Source organism: Arachis ipaensis, chromosome B07, assembly GCF_000816755.2.
Source record: "Arachis ipaensis cultivar K30076 chromosome B07, Araip1.1, whole genome shotgun sequence".
Taxonomy (NCBI): Eukaryota; Viridiplantae; Streptophyta; class Magnoliopsida; order Fabales; family Fabaceae; genus Arachis; species Arachis ipaensis.
The window spans coordinates 113,812,315-113,825,554 of NC_029791.2; the positions used below are offsets into that span (position 1 = coordinate 113,812,315).

At 36.2% G+C, this 13,240-nt stretch overlaps 1 protein-coding gene across 1 annotated transcript in view; it reads left to right on the forward strand.

Moving 5' to 3' along the window:
- LOC107605903 overlaps window positions 1-13,240 on the forward strand; it is a gene marked incomplete at its 5' end in the record, with an annotated part of 53,411 nt that overhangs the window by 8,801 nt on the left and 31,370 nt on the right. Inside the window, 2 exons of the mRNA XM_021107931.1 lie at window positions 10,103-10,109; window positions 10,324-13,055. Coding sequence (XP_020963590.1) covers window positions 10,103-10,109; window positions 10,324-13,055 — 2,739 coding nt within the window. The remainder of the gene's footprint in view (window positions 1-10,102; window positions 10,110-10,323; window positions 13,056-13,240) is intronic.

Consider the following 13,240-nt stretch of genomic DNA (forward strand, 5'->3'; position numbering starts at 1 on the left):
AATAAGAGATAATATATATAAAATAAAAAAATATAATTATATAACAATATTTATCATAATTACTATCTCAATATAATAAAGATAATTAATATATTTACTAATATTATAAAGAGTGAGAGAGAAGAATATTCAAAATAGTTATAATATGAAGAAAGAAGGAGAATTGTTGTATTGCTTGTGTATAGTTCTTCAGATTACTTCATTATTTATAGGCGTGTGAAGTTTACAATTCCAATTTCATTAACTTATGTTTGTCATGAGGAGTTGAGCCATTCAGTATTGAAATCAACTGTCCATATTAATGATAGTCATCCATCTCATTTATTCTTATCACAACACTCCTCCTTGGATGACCATTTAGAATTATGCCTCATTAAAATCTTACTAAAGAAAAACCTAATGGGAAAAAAATTTTAGTGAAGAAAAAAGAGTACAAAATCTTTTGTGATGGGGACTATCTCATTAAAAACCTTGTCAAGAAAAACCCAATGGCAAAAAAACCTGACCAAGGAAAAAAGAGTACAATCTCCCCTTCTTGTTGACATCATTTAATGTCTCGAAATAGGCACATCCCAATCTAATGCACAAATTTTTCAAAGGAGGATTTTGGGAGTGACTTTGTAAATAAATATGCCAGATTATCATTTGAGCGGATTTGTTGGACATCAATTGTCCCTTGATTTTGAAGATCATGAGTGAAGAAGAATTTGGGAAAAATATGCTTTGTTATGTCACCTTTGATGTATCCACCCTTAAGTTGAGCAATGCATGCTGTATTATCTTCAAACAGGACAGTTGGAGCTATCTTATGGTCAATCAGTCCACATGATGACAGAATATATTGGATCAAACTACTGAGCTAAAAACACTCGCGACTAGCTTCATGTATCGCTAGTATTCAGCATGATTAGAGGAGGTTGCTGCTATCGTCTGTTTCGTGGATCTCCATGATATAGCTGTTCCACCATATGTGAACATGTATCCTGTTTGAGATCTCCTTTTGTGTGGATCAGACAAGTATCCAACATCAGCATAGCCAATTAATTGTGACTTGGATTCATATGGATAAAACAATCCCCATATCAACCGTTCTATGAAGATATCGAAAGATTTGCTTGATTTCATTTAAATGTCTTCTGGTTAGAGAGGAACTATATCTTGTTAGTAAATTCACAGCAAATGATATATCGGGTCTTGTATTATTAGCAAGATACATTAGCGCTCTAATAACACTAAGATATGATACTTCACGACCAAGGATATTTTCAGAATCTATACCGGGTCTTTGTGAAAAATTTTGTGCCACAAGTCAGGCTTTGTAGCGCACAAATTCATTTTTTCTCATTTCGTTTTCTCATAAATACCCACCTATATCCAACAAGTTTTACATCTTCTGGTGTACGGACTACAGGTCCAAAGGCTTCACGTTTTGCAAGGGAGTCTAACTCAGCCTTCATGGCTTCTTCCCATTTTGGCCAATCATTCATTTGTCGACATTCTTTGACTGTTCTTGGCTCAAGATCCTTACTTTTATACATGACATTTAGTGTCATATTATATGCAAATATTTCATTGATAATTGTCTTATTTCAATTCCATTTCTCTTTTGTAAAGACATAATTTATCGAGATCTCGTCATTTTCACAATTTTCAGGTACCTGAACATCTTCTGGCGTTATATCAGAATTTCAGACAACTGCAGGTGTCTTTACTATGTCTTTTTCAACAGAAATAGTATTTATCTATTTTCTTTTTCGAGGATTTTTGTGTTTGGAACCGACATGTCTGCCACGTTTCGGGAGTGAATTTGCTTCAGTGGCTATTTGTCCGACTGGAACATCAATTCGAATTGGGGCATTTTTCGCTGGTATATAAAATTTGATTATCCTCTTTGTATCGGAAAATGCATCAGGCAATTCATTTGCTATTCTTTGCAAATGTATAATCTTTTGAACTTGTAGTTCACATTGCTCTGATCGATGATCTAAATGTATCAAGGATGATGCATTCCAATTAAGTTCCTTTTCAGGAAGCTTATCCTCTCACCCTAATGTTGGAAATTTTGATTTATCAAAATGACAATCCGTAAACCAGGCTTTAAATACATCTCTAGTTTGTATCTCAAGATACCTCACTATAGAGGGAGAATCATATCAACATATATTCCCAATTTTCTTTGGGGTTCCATTTTGGTGCGAGAAGGTGGTACAATGGGAACATATATCGCACATTCAAATATTTTTAAATAGGAAATATTTGGCTGTTGGCCAAAAGCTAATTGCATAGGAGAGAACTGATGGTAACTCGTTGGCCTCAAACGAATAAGTGCTGCGGCATGTAAAATAGCATGTCCCAAGCCGAAGTTGGGAGATTTGTTCTCATAAGTAAGGGTCTAGCAATTAATTGGAGGTGTATAATAAATGATTCTGCTAACCCATTTTGTGTGTGAACATGAGCTACTGGATGTTCAATACTTATTCCATTAGCATACAATAAACATCAAAGGCTTGGGAAGTAAATTCACCAACATTATCAAGACGAATTGCTTTGATTAGATTTTCTGAAAATTGTGCTTTTAATCGAATAATTTGAGCAAGTAATATCGCAAACGCCAGGTTGCAAGAAGACAATAAGCACACATGTAACCATCTCGAAGATGCGTCCATTAGGACCATAAAATATCTAAAAGATCCACATGGTGGATGAATAGGTCCACATATATCGCCTTGAATCTTTTTTAGGAATTCAGGGACTCAAATTCAATCTTTACTGGTGATGGCCTTAAAATTAATTTCTAATGAGAACATACAACACAACAAAATTCACTAGATTTAAGAATCTTCTAGTTCTTTAGTGAATGTCTATGAGAGTTTTCAATAATTCTCCGCTTCATGGTTGTTCCCGGATGACCCAATCGATCATGCCAAGTTATGAATTCATTTGGGCTAGTAAACTTCTGGTTTACAATGGCATGTGATTCAATTGCACTAATTCTAGTATAATACAACTCAAATGAAAGTGAGGGTAATTTTTCTAATATCACCTTTTTATTTGAATCATGGGTTGTGATACATAAGATCTCATGATTTTCCTCATTCATTGTTTCAATATGATATCCAAATATCTTTAAAACTCAATAAGTTCCTTAGAGACTTAGTAGATAATAATGTATTATTTACTATGAATTTTGTTTCTCCAGAAAATAAAATTATAGCTCTTCCGGAGCCTTTAATCACATTGCCTGAGCCAATAATAGTATTAACATACTCTTCTTTTGGCACAAGATGGGTAAAATATATATCACTTTTGAGAATGGTGTGCGAACTTGCACTATTCGCAAGGCATACATCTTCACTATATGTCATTGTCATTCTTTTCAGAGACAAATAATAAAGTGAGTAGAAATACCTACGCAGTAAAATCGTTTCCTTGATTGAAAATATTTTTATAAGAAGTATAATATATACTAAAAATTTTATTATTATTATCTTGGCACATTCAGTAATTTTAAAATTCATAATTATTTTATCAAACATTATTTATATATATGACACTTGAAATTCAAATGCATAAAACTTAATAAGAAGTTCCTTACATTATTTATTTACATGAATACTTAACAAATACACACATTAAACTATTACATCATTGATCAAATGACCAATATTTTCTTCAGAATCCTCAAAGAAATCAGATACATCATAATGAGTGGTGGAATTTTCAACGTCATTTGAAACAAAATTTGTTTCCTTTTATTTGTCGTCTTTTTTCAAAGATGCTTGATAAAGATCAACTAGGTGCTTTGGGGTACGACAGGTACGTGACCAATGGCCATTTCCACCACAACGACAATATTTATCCTCAATTGATTTATTTTGCCCATTGTTTCTTTCTTTATCCTACTTCTGGTGAGATCCTTTTTTGCGAACATAATTCATTTTCCTTCCATAATTTTTTTTGTTACTAAAACCTTGCAAATTATCTCTTCTGGGGTAATGATTTGCTGCATTTACTTCAGGAAATGGGGCAGCGCCAGCTGGGCGCGCTTCATGATTTTTTAAGAGTAATTCATTATTGCGCTCAGCAACAAGAAGATAAGAAATTAGCTCCGAATATTTTTTAAATTGTTTTTCTCGATACTGTTACTGCAGGAGTACATTCGAGGCATGGAAGGTCGAGAAAGTTTTTTCTAACATATCATTATCAGATATATTTTTCCTCATTCATTTATGGATTTAAAATCCTGTAGACGCAAGTGCGTCCATTCATACCGGGTTTGAGCAAGTATCACTGTCTTTTGATGATTGTACCTTTCTTCAAGGTCTTTCCGCAGATCTGTAGGATCTTTTAATGTGAGATATTCATTTTTCAATCCTTCGTCAAGATGACTATTGTTTTGTCGATTTTTAGCAAATCGATGGTGGTTCGATTCCAATGGTTTGGAAGTGAAACCTACTCCTCTTTTGCAGGTACCAATTCTATAAGTGCATCAAAGGTTCTCGAATTAGACGAGTATTTAAACAGGAAATAAGTTTCAAAAAATGCCAAAAAGATAAAAGAAGTGTAAAAAAAAGATTCGAAAAGTAAATTGACTGAAATCGAAATGTTTTGCATTAAATTTAAACAAAGCAATAAAATGCATTTGATTGAATCAAAGGACTTTTGACATAGAAATTAAAGGTGATGAATTGTAAATTGAGCAAAGAAATTAAACATTGCTTGAAAGGTAAATTGGACAGGAGAAGTAAATTTTTGCAGAAAGTGTAAATAGAAAACTAAAGACAGTGGAAGGAACCCTACATAAATTAAACTCGAATGCAGACACAGGAATTTGCTGGGGATGTGAGAGTACTTGAGTATATTTCTAAAGAAATGTTCCAACCTTTATTTCCTAAAACTTGCTAATATTTATAATATACTTTTATAACCGAGTATTAATTACATGGTACTGCCTTCCATGCGCATTCCCAGAAAACTGTTCCCGCTCTCTTGCTGATAGACGTTACCCATAAATTCCTCACTTGGAAACAGCCTTCAACTTCTCTACTTAGTGTAACCGTTCAATTCTTTATTCGAATACCTGTTCGATTATTCAATCGAATACTTGTTCGATTTCCCAAGATGTATAGATCAAGTCTGTGTAAAATAACTTCTAATAAATACCTGCACGTGCGTCATTTCGACCTTTGCTCCCATCCTAACATCTCTTCAATATTTCGAATTAGCTTATCCTAGTCGAAAATATTTTTTTACTAACAAATTGTCCCTAAGATTGATGTGTTTGTCTTCGAAATCGTTTCTTGAAAGATGAAATACTTAATCCTAATTCAAACATCAATCTCTTGAATCAATAATAATTACCATTTAACTTCTCCATTAATACTGACCCGTTTGACACGTCTCCCACGATTCACACTTTCTCTCTCCACCACTTTGCCTTCTTCGCGAAGTTACCTCTTTCCTCTTTGAATTCCTTCTGTAATAACGGCTACAGTGAAACACCCTTTAAATTCGATACTTGTATCGCTGTTTAATCTTTCTCGAACTCTTATCTCCTCAATTTCTCTTGCATTCTGTCTTTCTTCTACTACTTTTACTCTTCGATCTTCACTTTTCTTTGCCCCTTAATGGCTGCTTCCTCATCTCATGCTGCTACACAAGACAAAGGCAAAGGCCCATGGTACAACCACCGACTCTTCCAGCTCTTCACATTTTGAATCAAGTCAATGATGAAGTTATCGATGACCCCCAACTCTAAATCAACGACTCTAGAATCCTTATTCCCTTCACTGTAGGTGGAGACATCCATTGTTTCATTGGTCCCATCGAGAATTTGAAAAGGGGAAACAAAAAACGCCCTTTCTTCCCTAGTGCTCAAGGGGAAGATTTGTTGATCAATCAAAACCTTAATATCTCTTTCTTCACCAACCAGAAACCCTTTCGGAATAACCCCAAGATCACTCCTCGAGGAACCGACTTCACAGCCTGGTATGAACGTCTTGCCCCATCGAAGAGCGCTGTTTGGGGGCTCTTGGAATCCATGAACTTTGGAGACTTTCCCACTTTTCTCCTTCGACGCTCCCTTGGATGATCGGAGCCGTGACCTTTTTTTGGAACAAGACTACCAATAATTTCCACCTTCCCTGTGGAATGATCAGTATGTCATTGCTAGATGTGGCTACTATTACAGGACTCCCAATTAGTCCTCCAGATTTCACCTCTGACATGCAGCCTCGGCAACAATACAACATTGCCCCCACAACTTCTTACAGTGACTTCATTGCTCATCACATGGGCACAGAGGGCACTGTCATTACAGATGATGAACATGTAGCCTTTCTGTTCTACTGGCTAAATGCCATTGTCTTTTTCTCTCGAAGTGTCCAAATGTCAAATCTCTTTCTTTCTCTGGCTGCTCTGCTTCATGAAGGAAACAACTTAAACTTGGCCAAGCTTCTTTTAGGACACATTTTCGAAGAACTTGGCCAATTTGTTAATTGTCTTCGAAACAACTATCTGATTAGTACAGGTGGCCCTCTCTGGCTTCTGCAACTATGGCTTAATGTCATTTTTGAAAAGTATATGACAACGCCTAGCGGTGGTGCAACAGACAAACAGCACATTGAAGGCTTCTGATTGGCTACTTTCAAGCCAAATTTCCCAGAAGCACAATCGAATGAAGACTGATTTTGGGCTGTCTTTTCTCTTTTTCATTCTGCAAAGACTTCCACAACGAAAACCTCAATTTCACTCTTTTTTTGCATCAAAATTGTGGTCTTGCTTGGCTCGAACGCCTCCTCTTCCCCAATGATACTGAAGAAAATGAGCTTGCAAATAGGAGTTGGACAAATTTACTGGCTGTACAGGTAATTCCTACAGGGCTACCTCAACATAAAAAAAGGTTTCAATGTAACTCTATATGCCCCACATTACATAGCCAGGCAGCTTGGCTTCTCACAAGCCATCCCGACTCCTCTCACCAGCAATAGCAGGCCATTTTGCCATATTACTTTAACTTCACAAAAAGAAATCGATCTTTGCCTTTTGAAAAATCAACAACAAAAAGAAGGCTATCATCACCTCATCTATGATCGAAGCTCATACATCACCAAATCTTGCTTTGATTGGTGGACTGCTTACTATTCTAGGTACAGTCGTACCTTTGAAGAGATCAAACGCTCTGTTGTCCAAGCGGTTCCTGCTGCTGAGGGTTCTCCTAAAAGACCCCAAAAAAGAAAGGCCGAAACTACAACCTCCTCACGACAACCGCTAAGGAAGAGTCGGAGGACTCCTACAAGAACTTCTAGAAGGGTAACTACTCTCTACCTATACATATGTACTTAAACTGAAACTTTTTGAAAATCACATTTACTTAAAAATTTTTGACTTCAATCCTTCATCAGTTACAGTTGCAATCAACGAGTGAAAGCTCCTCTGAGGATAGTGAACCATCTATTCGGAATATCCTTGCTGCATTCTCACCATCGGTGGATACAATTGATTCAGATTCAGGTTCTCAGTTAGTTCGAAGAACAAGACCCATTCCGGTAACATTATATCATTTTCACGTATATCTCGATTTAATCAAAATAAATCTCGACTTATTGTACCTTGTATTTCAGCCCGTGACTGCTGCACAATCAATCACCTTATCTTTGGCACCAGATCAGCCACAACAACAACAACAAGACCTAGGACAAACCACATCTCATTCATCAATCCAAGCCACAAAATTTGTTCAGCCTCTCCAAGTCGCTTTTCCAATTCCGATTGGGACATAGGTAGTCGACTTAACAAAGGAGCACACTCATCACTCTCCAACACAAACTCTGATCCTTGGACATGTTTCTTCAACCAATTAGGTTGCACTTTCTGCTGAATATCAGGTGGCCCCTGATTTTGACTCCCCCTCTCGAGTTGTTGAGACTACTGCTTCAGATTCTCCGTGTAGAGTTCTGGAAACCTTTCCTTCTCCTCAAAGAACCTCCAGTCCTCCCGAACAAGCTGAACTTCAAACTCCCCTTGGTCAAGGATCTGGAAATTTGGGTGTTTCCACGGGGTCTGCAAATACCACTCTGGCTAACCTAGTCACTATCCTAAACCAAGCTATTCAGGAGGACGAAGTGCCTATTTCTACCCCAGTACTCCTTGGTCCTTCTACATCTGGTCCTTCATCCGAGCTGAATGTTAATGCTCGAAAACAACTTCTATCACTTCTCAAACTCCTGGACCATCCACCCATCGAATGGACCAATGATGCAGCCTTAAACAAGCTTTTGTCCGATCTTTTGAGTTCACTTTTTGAACTTCAAGCTCCATCCCCACACTCCGCCATAATCCATCAATTCAAACAAATTGCCAACAAAAGCGTAGTTACCCAGGAAAAACTTCAAGAAATTGAAAATGAAGAAGCTAAAATCAGAACTGAGGCAAAAAGCTATACTGCAGCCCTTCAAACAATCAAAGCTTCCCATGAAGATGACTATTGTTTTGTCGATTTTTAGCAAATCGATGGTGGTTCAATTCTAATGGTCTGGGAGCGAAACCTACTCCTCTTTTGCAGGTACCAGTTCTATAAGTGCATCAAAGGTTCTCGAATTAGACGAGTATTTAAACAGGAAATAAGATTCAAAAATGCAAGTAAATTGACTGAAATCGAAATGTTTTGCATTAAATTTAAACAAAGCAGTAAAATGCCTTTGATTGAATCAAAGGACTTTTGACATAGAAATTAAAGGTGCTGAAATGTAAATTGAGCAAATAAATTAAACATTGCTTGAAAGGTAATTTGGACAGGAAAAGTAAAGTTTTACAGAAAGTGTAAATGAAAAACTAAAGACAGTGGAAGGAACCCTACAAAAATTAAATTCGAATGCAGACTCAGAAATTCGTTGGGGATGTGAGTGTGCTTGAGTATATTTCTGAAGAAAAGTTCCAACCTTTATTTCCTAAAACTTACTAATATTTATAATCTACTTTTATAATCGACCATTAATTACATGGTACTGCCTTCCATGTGCATTCCCGGATAACCGTTTCCGCTCTCTTGCTGATAAACGTTACCCATAAATTCTCACTTGGAAACCGCCTTCAACTTCTCTACTTAGTGTAACCGTCCGTTTCTTTATTCGAACACCCGTTCGATTCTTCAATCGAATACTTGTTCGATTTCCCAAGATGTATAGATCGAGTCCATGTAAAATAACTTCTAATAAATACCTGCACGTGCGTCATTTCGACCTTTTCTCCCATCCTAACATCTCTTCAATATTTCGAATTAGCTTATCCTAGTCGAAAAATATTTTCGACTAACAACGACGAAGGAAAATCATGGCTTTGGCTTTATCCTTCTGGAATACATTATTTTTGGCCTTAATGGTATTTCCAAGATCCATTGAATCAAAATGGATTTTAGTATCTAGTATCCATGATAAATAGTTGTTTCTAGATATATGAAGAGTATTAAATTCAAGATGAGAGAGTTTCGACATAATGAAAATTTGTTACCTGGAGTCTTCCTAAAATTTGATAAGAGTCTCGTGCTGATAACGTGTTGTAAAATAAATAAATAAATAAAGAAGAGATAATATATATAAAATAAAAAAATATAATTAAAATTATATAGCAATATTCACCACAATTACTATCTCAATATAATAGAGATGATTAATATATTTACTAATATTATAAAGAGTGAGAGAGAGAAATATTCAGAATAGTTGTAATATGACAAAAGAAGAAGAATTGTTTTATTGCTTGTGTATAGTTCTTCAGATTACTTCACTATTTATAGGCGTGTGAAGTTTACAATTCCAATTTCATTAACTTATGTTTGCCATGAGGAGTTGAGCCGTTCAGTATTGATATCAACCGCCCATATTAATGATGGTCATCCACCTCATTTGATTTTATCACAACAAAATCTACTTTATTTAGCCATTTTTAATTTTCTTTCAAGAATCAGCAGTATGGCTGGTTTTGCTTACTTACTACTCGTAAACTATGTCTGTCTCCTTAAATTGCTTAAGTTTTGTGGGTGCAACCGTTACCATTTTGTCTCCAATTTAAAACGAGTAATAAGCATTTAACATTTATGTAACAGGAAAAAGGTGTGTCTTGAAGTATTTGATCTTTCAAGCATATCGATTACTCTTTTTATTCGCCCAATTTAACTCCAAAGGAAAAGGTATCTAACATTTAACGTTTGTGTATGTTTTTCTTTTTACAATGTTTCCCATGAACTCTTTTCCTCATTTAAAATTTTCCTACTTTTGCTTGTAGTTTGAACTGAATCAAAAGGATCAATGGATATTCTCATTTCAGTTGCTGCAAAAATAGCTGAGTACACTGTAGCACCTATTGGAAGGCAAGTTGGTTATCTAATTTTCTACAAAGCCAAATTTAAAGAGCTAAGGGACTGTGTCAGTGATCTTGAGTACAAAAGAGACGAAATCAAGCAACGTGTGGAAAAAGAAAGAAGGAATGGGAAAACAACTTCTGATGTTGTGCAGAATTGGTTGAAGAATGTGGATGAAGCCATTGGAGACGTAACTCAACTTCAAAATGATCCTCGTCATGCAGAGGCTGGATGTTCTAGATGGTCATTTCCTAATGTGGTGACACGCCATCAACTCAGTAGAAAAGCTACAAAAGTTGCCAAAAAAGTTGTTGAAGTACGGGGAGGAGGGGACTTTTTCCAGGTAGCTTACCGTCCTAAACTTGATGCAGTGTCAGCATTTACTATAAGGAGTAGTCAAAACTTGGAGTCAAGGAAACCAATTATAGAGAATATCATGCATGCTCTAAGAGACGCCAAAGTAAGCATGGTTGGAATCTACGGGCTTGGTGGTGTTGGTAAGACCACTCTCGTTGAAGAAGTTTATCAAATAGCTAAGGAAAACCAGTTGTTTGATGAGGTGGTTATGGCCACCATATCCAAAACACCAGACATCAAAACCGTTCAAGAGGAGATTGCTGATCAGTTGGGTCTTCGTTTTGAAGAGGTAACTGTTGCTGGTAGAGCACCTCGCCTATACGAGAGAATCAAAATGGAGAAAACCATCCTTCTCATACTGGATGATATTTGGGAAGCCCTTGACTTGAAGAAAGTAGGCATTCCCTCTGATGGTGAACATAATGGCTGCAAATTATTGATGACTTCTAGAACCTTAGATTTGCTACGACAGATGGGAGTCAAAGAACATTTTAGACTAGAAATTTTAAATGAAGAAGAATCGTGGAGCTTGTTCCAATCTAAGGCTAATAATTTAGACAAAGAACCCGACAAGCATCAAATTGCATTCCAGTTGGCAAAAAAGTGTGCAGGATTGCCTATTCTCATAGTTACTATGGCGCGCTCATTGATAGATCAAAACATTCATGCGTGGAAAGATGCTTTGAGCCAATTAGAAAAGGTTGACAATGAAGAGTTGCAGGAGATAACTTATTCAGCTTTGGAGTTAAGTTACAAAAGGCTGAAAGGCAATGAAATGAAAGCTTTTTTCTTACTCTGTGCGACAAATGGTAAAAATCTTTCTGTCAATGACCTATTCAAATATGGAATGGGTCTAGGTATATTCAACAGCACAAATACAATGGAAGGTGCCAGAAATAGACTTCACAACATGATAAGTGCATTAAAGGCATCTTGTTTGTTGTTAGAAGATAACACAAGCACAAGGGTCAAAATGCATGACGTTGTTCGTGAAGTAGCTATCTCCATAGCTTATAGGGATTATCACATATTAGTCAAGTACGGAGATAAGTTGAGGGAATTTCCCAAAATGGATATTCTTAGCAACTGCTCCCAGATCATTCTGCTCAATGGTGCTTTTCGCCAGCTTCCTGAAAAGTTAGATGGTCATAATCTAAAATTTTTCCACTTGAGTAATTTTGATCTATCTCTGGAAATCCCTAATTTCTTTTTTGCGGAAACAAAATTCCTTCAAGTTTTAGATTTAACAGGCTTGAACTTGACTTCACTGCCCACTTCTTTTCTTTTCTTAACTAATCTTAAAACTTTGTGTTTGGATCAATGTATTCTGGGAAATATTGATGCAGTAGGAGCTTTAAAAAATTTAGAAATACTGAGTCTCTTAAAGTCATCGATGATAAAACTTTCAAGCGAAATAGGGAAATTGAGTCATTTAAGAATGCTCGATTTGAGTGATTCTGGGATTGAAATCATCCCAGCAGGCGTCATATCAAGCTTGATCAAATTGGAGGAGTTATACATGGGCAATACCTCCATTAAGTGGAAGATTGAGAATTCAGACATTCAAGATGAAAATGCCAGCCTTGATGAACTTCGTCAGTTGTCAAACCTAACAACTCTAGAGCTACAGATACAAGAGGCATGGATGTTGCCAAGAGACTTGATGTTTCATAAATTAGAAAGGTTCAAAATTGTTATTGGAGACGTCTGGGAATGGGATGATATTGCTGACGTCACATTGAAAACATTGAAGCTCAAGCTTGGCACCAATATTCACTTGGAGCATGGGATCAAAAGCTTGATCAGAAGTGCAGAGAATTTGTATTTGGATGAAGTTGAAGGCATTTCGAATGTACTCTACCAATTGAATGGGGATGGATTTCCTCAACTGAAGCACCTCCACATCCAAAATAATGCCTTAATTCAGCACATCATTGATTTTACAGAGAGGTCTCATATTCCAACCCCATTTCCAAACCTGGAAAAACTGGTGATTCAGAATCTCGGTAAGATGGAAAAAATTTGTCATGGGCCACTTGCAGTTGGTTTCTTCGCCAAGCTCCGAGCCATCAAAGTTGAAAAATGTAATAAAGTAAAATATTTTCTCTCTGTATCCATGGTTAAAGGGATGCCTCAGCTTTCAGAGTTGGAAATTTCTGAATGCAATCTTATGGAAAAGGTAGTGTTTGAAGATGATGATGCAAGTGCAATGAATGACGAAACTGGCGAAACCATTCAGTTCCCATTGCTCCATTCTCTGACTCTACAACATTTGGATGCGCTTGAATCCTTATATTCTCATCAGCCAACATCTTCTCCAATATCCCTTTTCAATAATCAAGTAAGTGTTTTAGCTTCTATACTTGTTTTGATGCATATAAGTGGGTTCTTTAGTTTATTTATTTATTTCATTTTATGGAGTATCGGTGGATCTGAATAATTCTGACTCAACATAAAAAAGTAGTAAAATTAGTATCGGTAGTTGCTATATTTTATAAACTAATAAATGTTAAATATATAAAAACT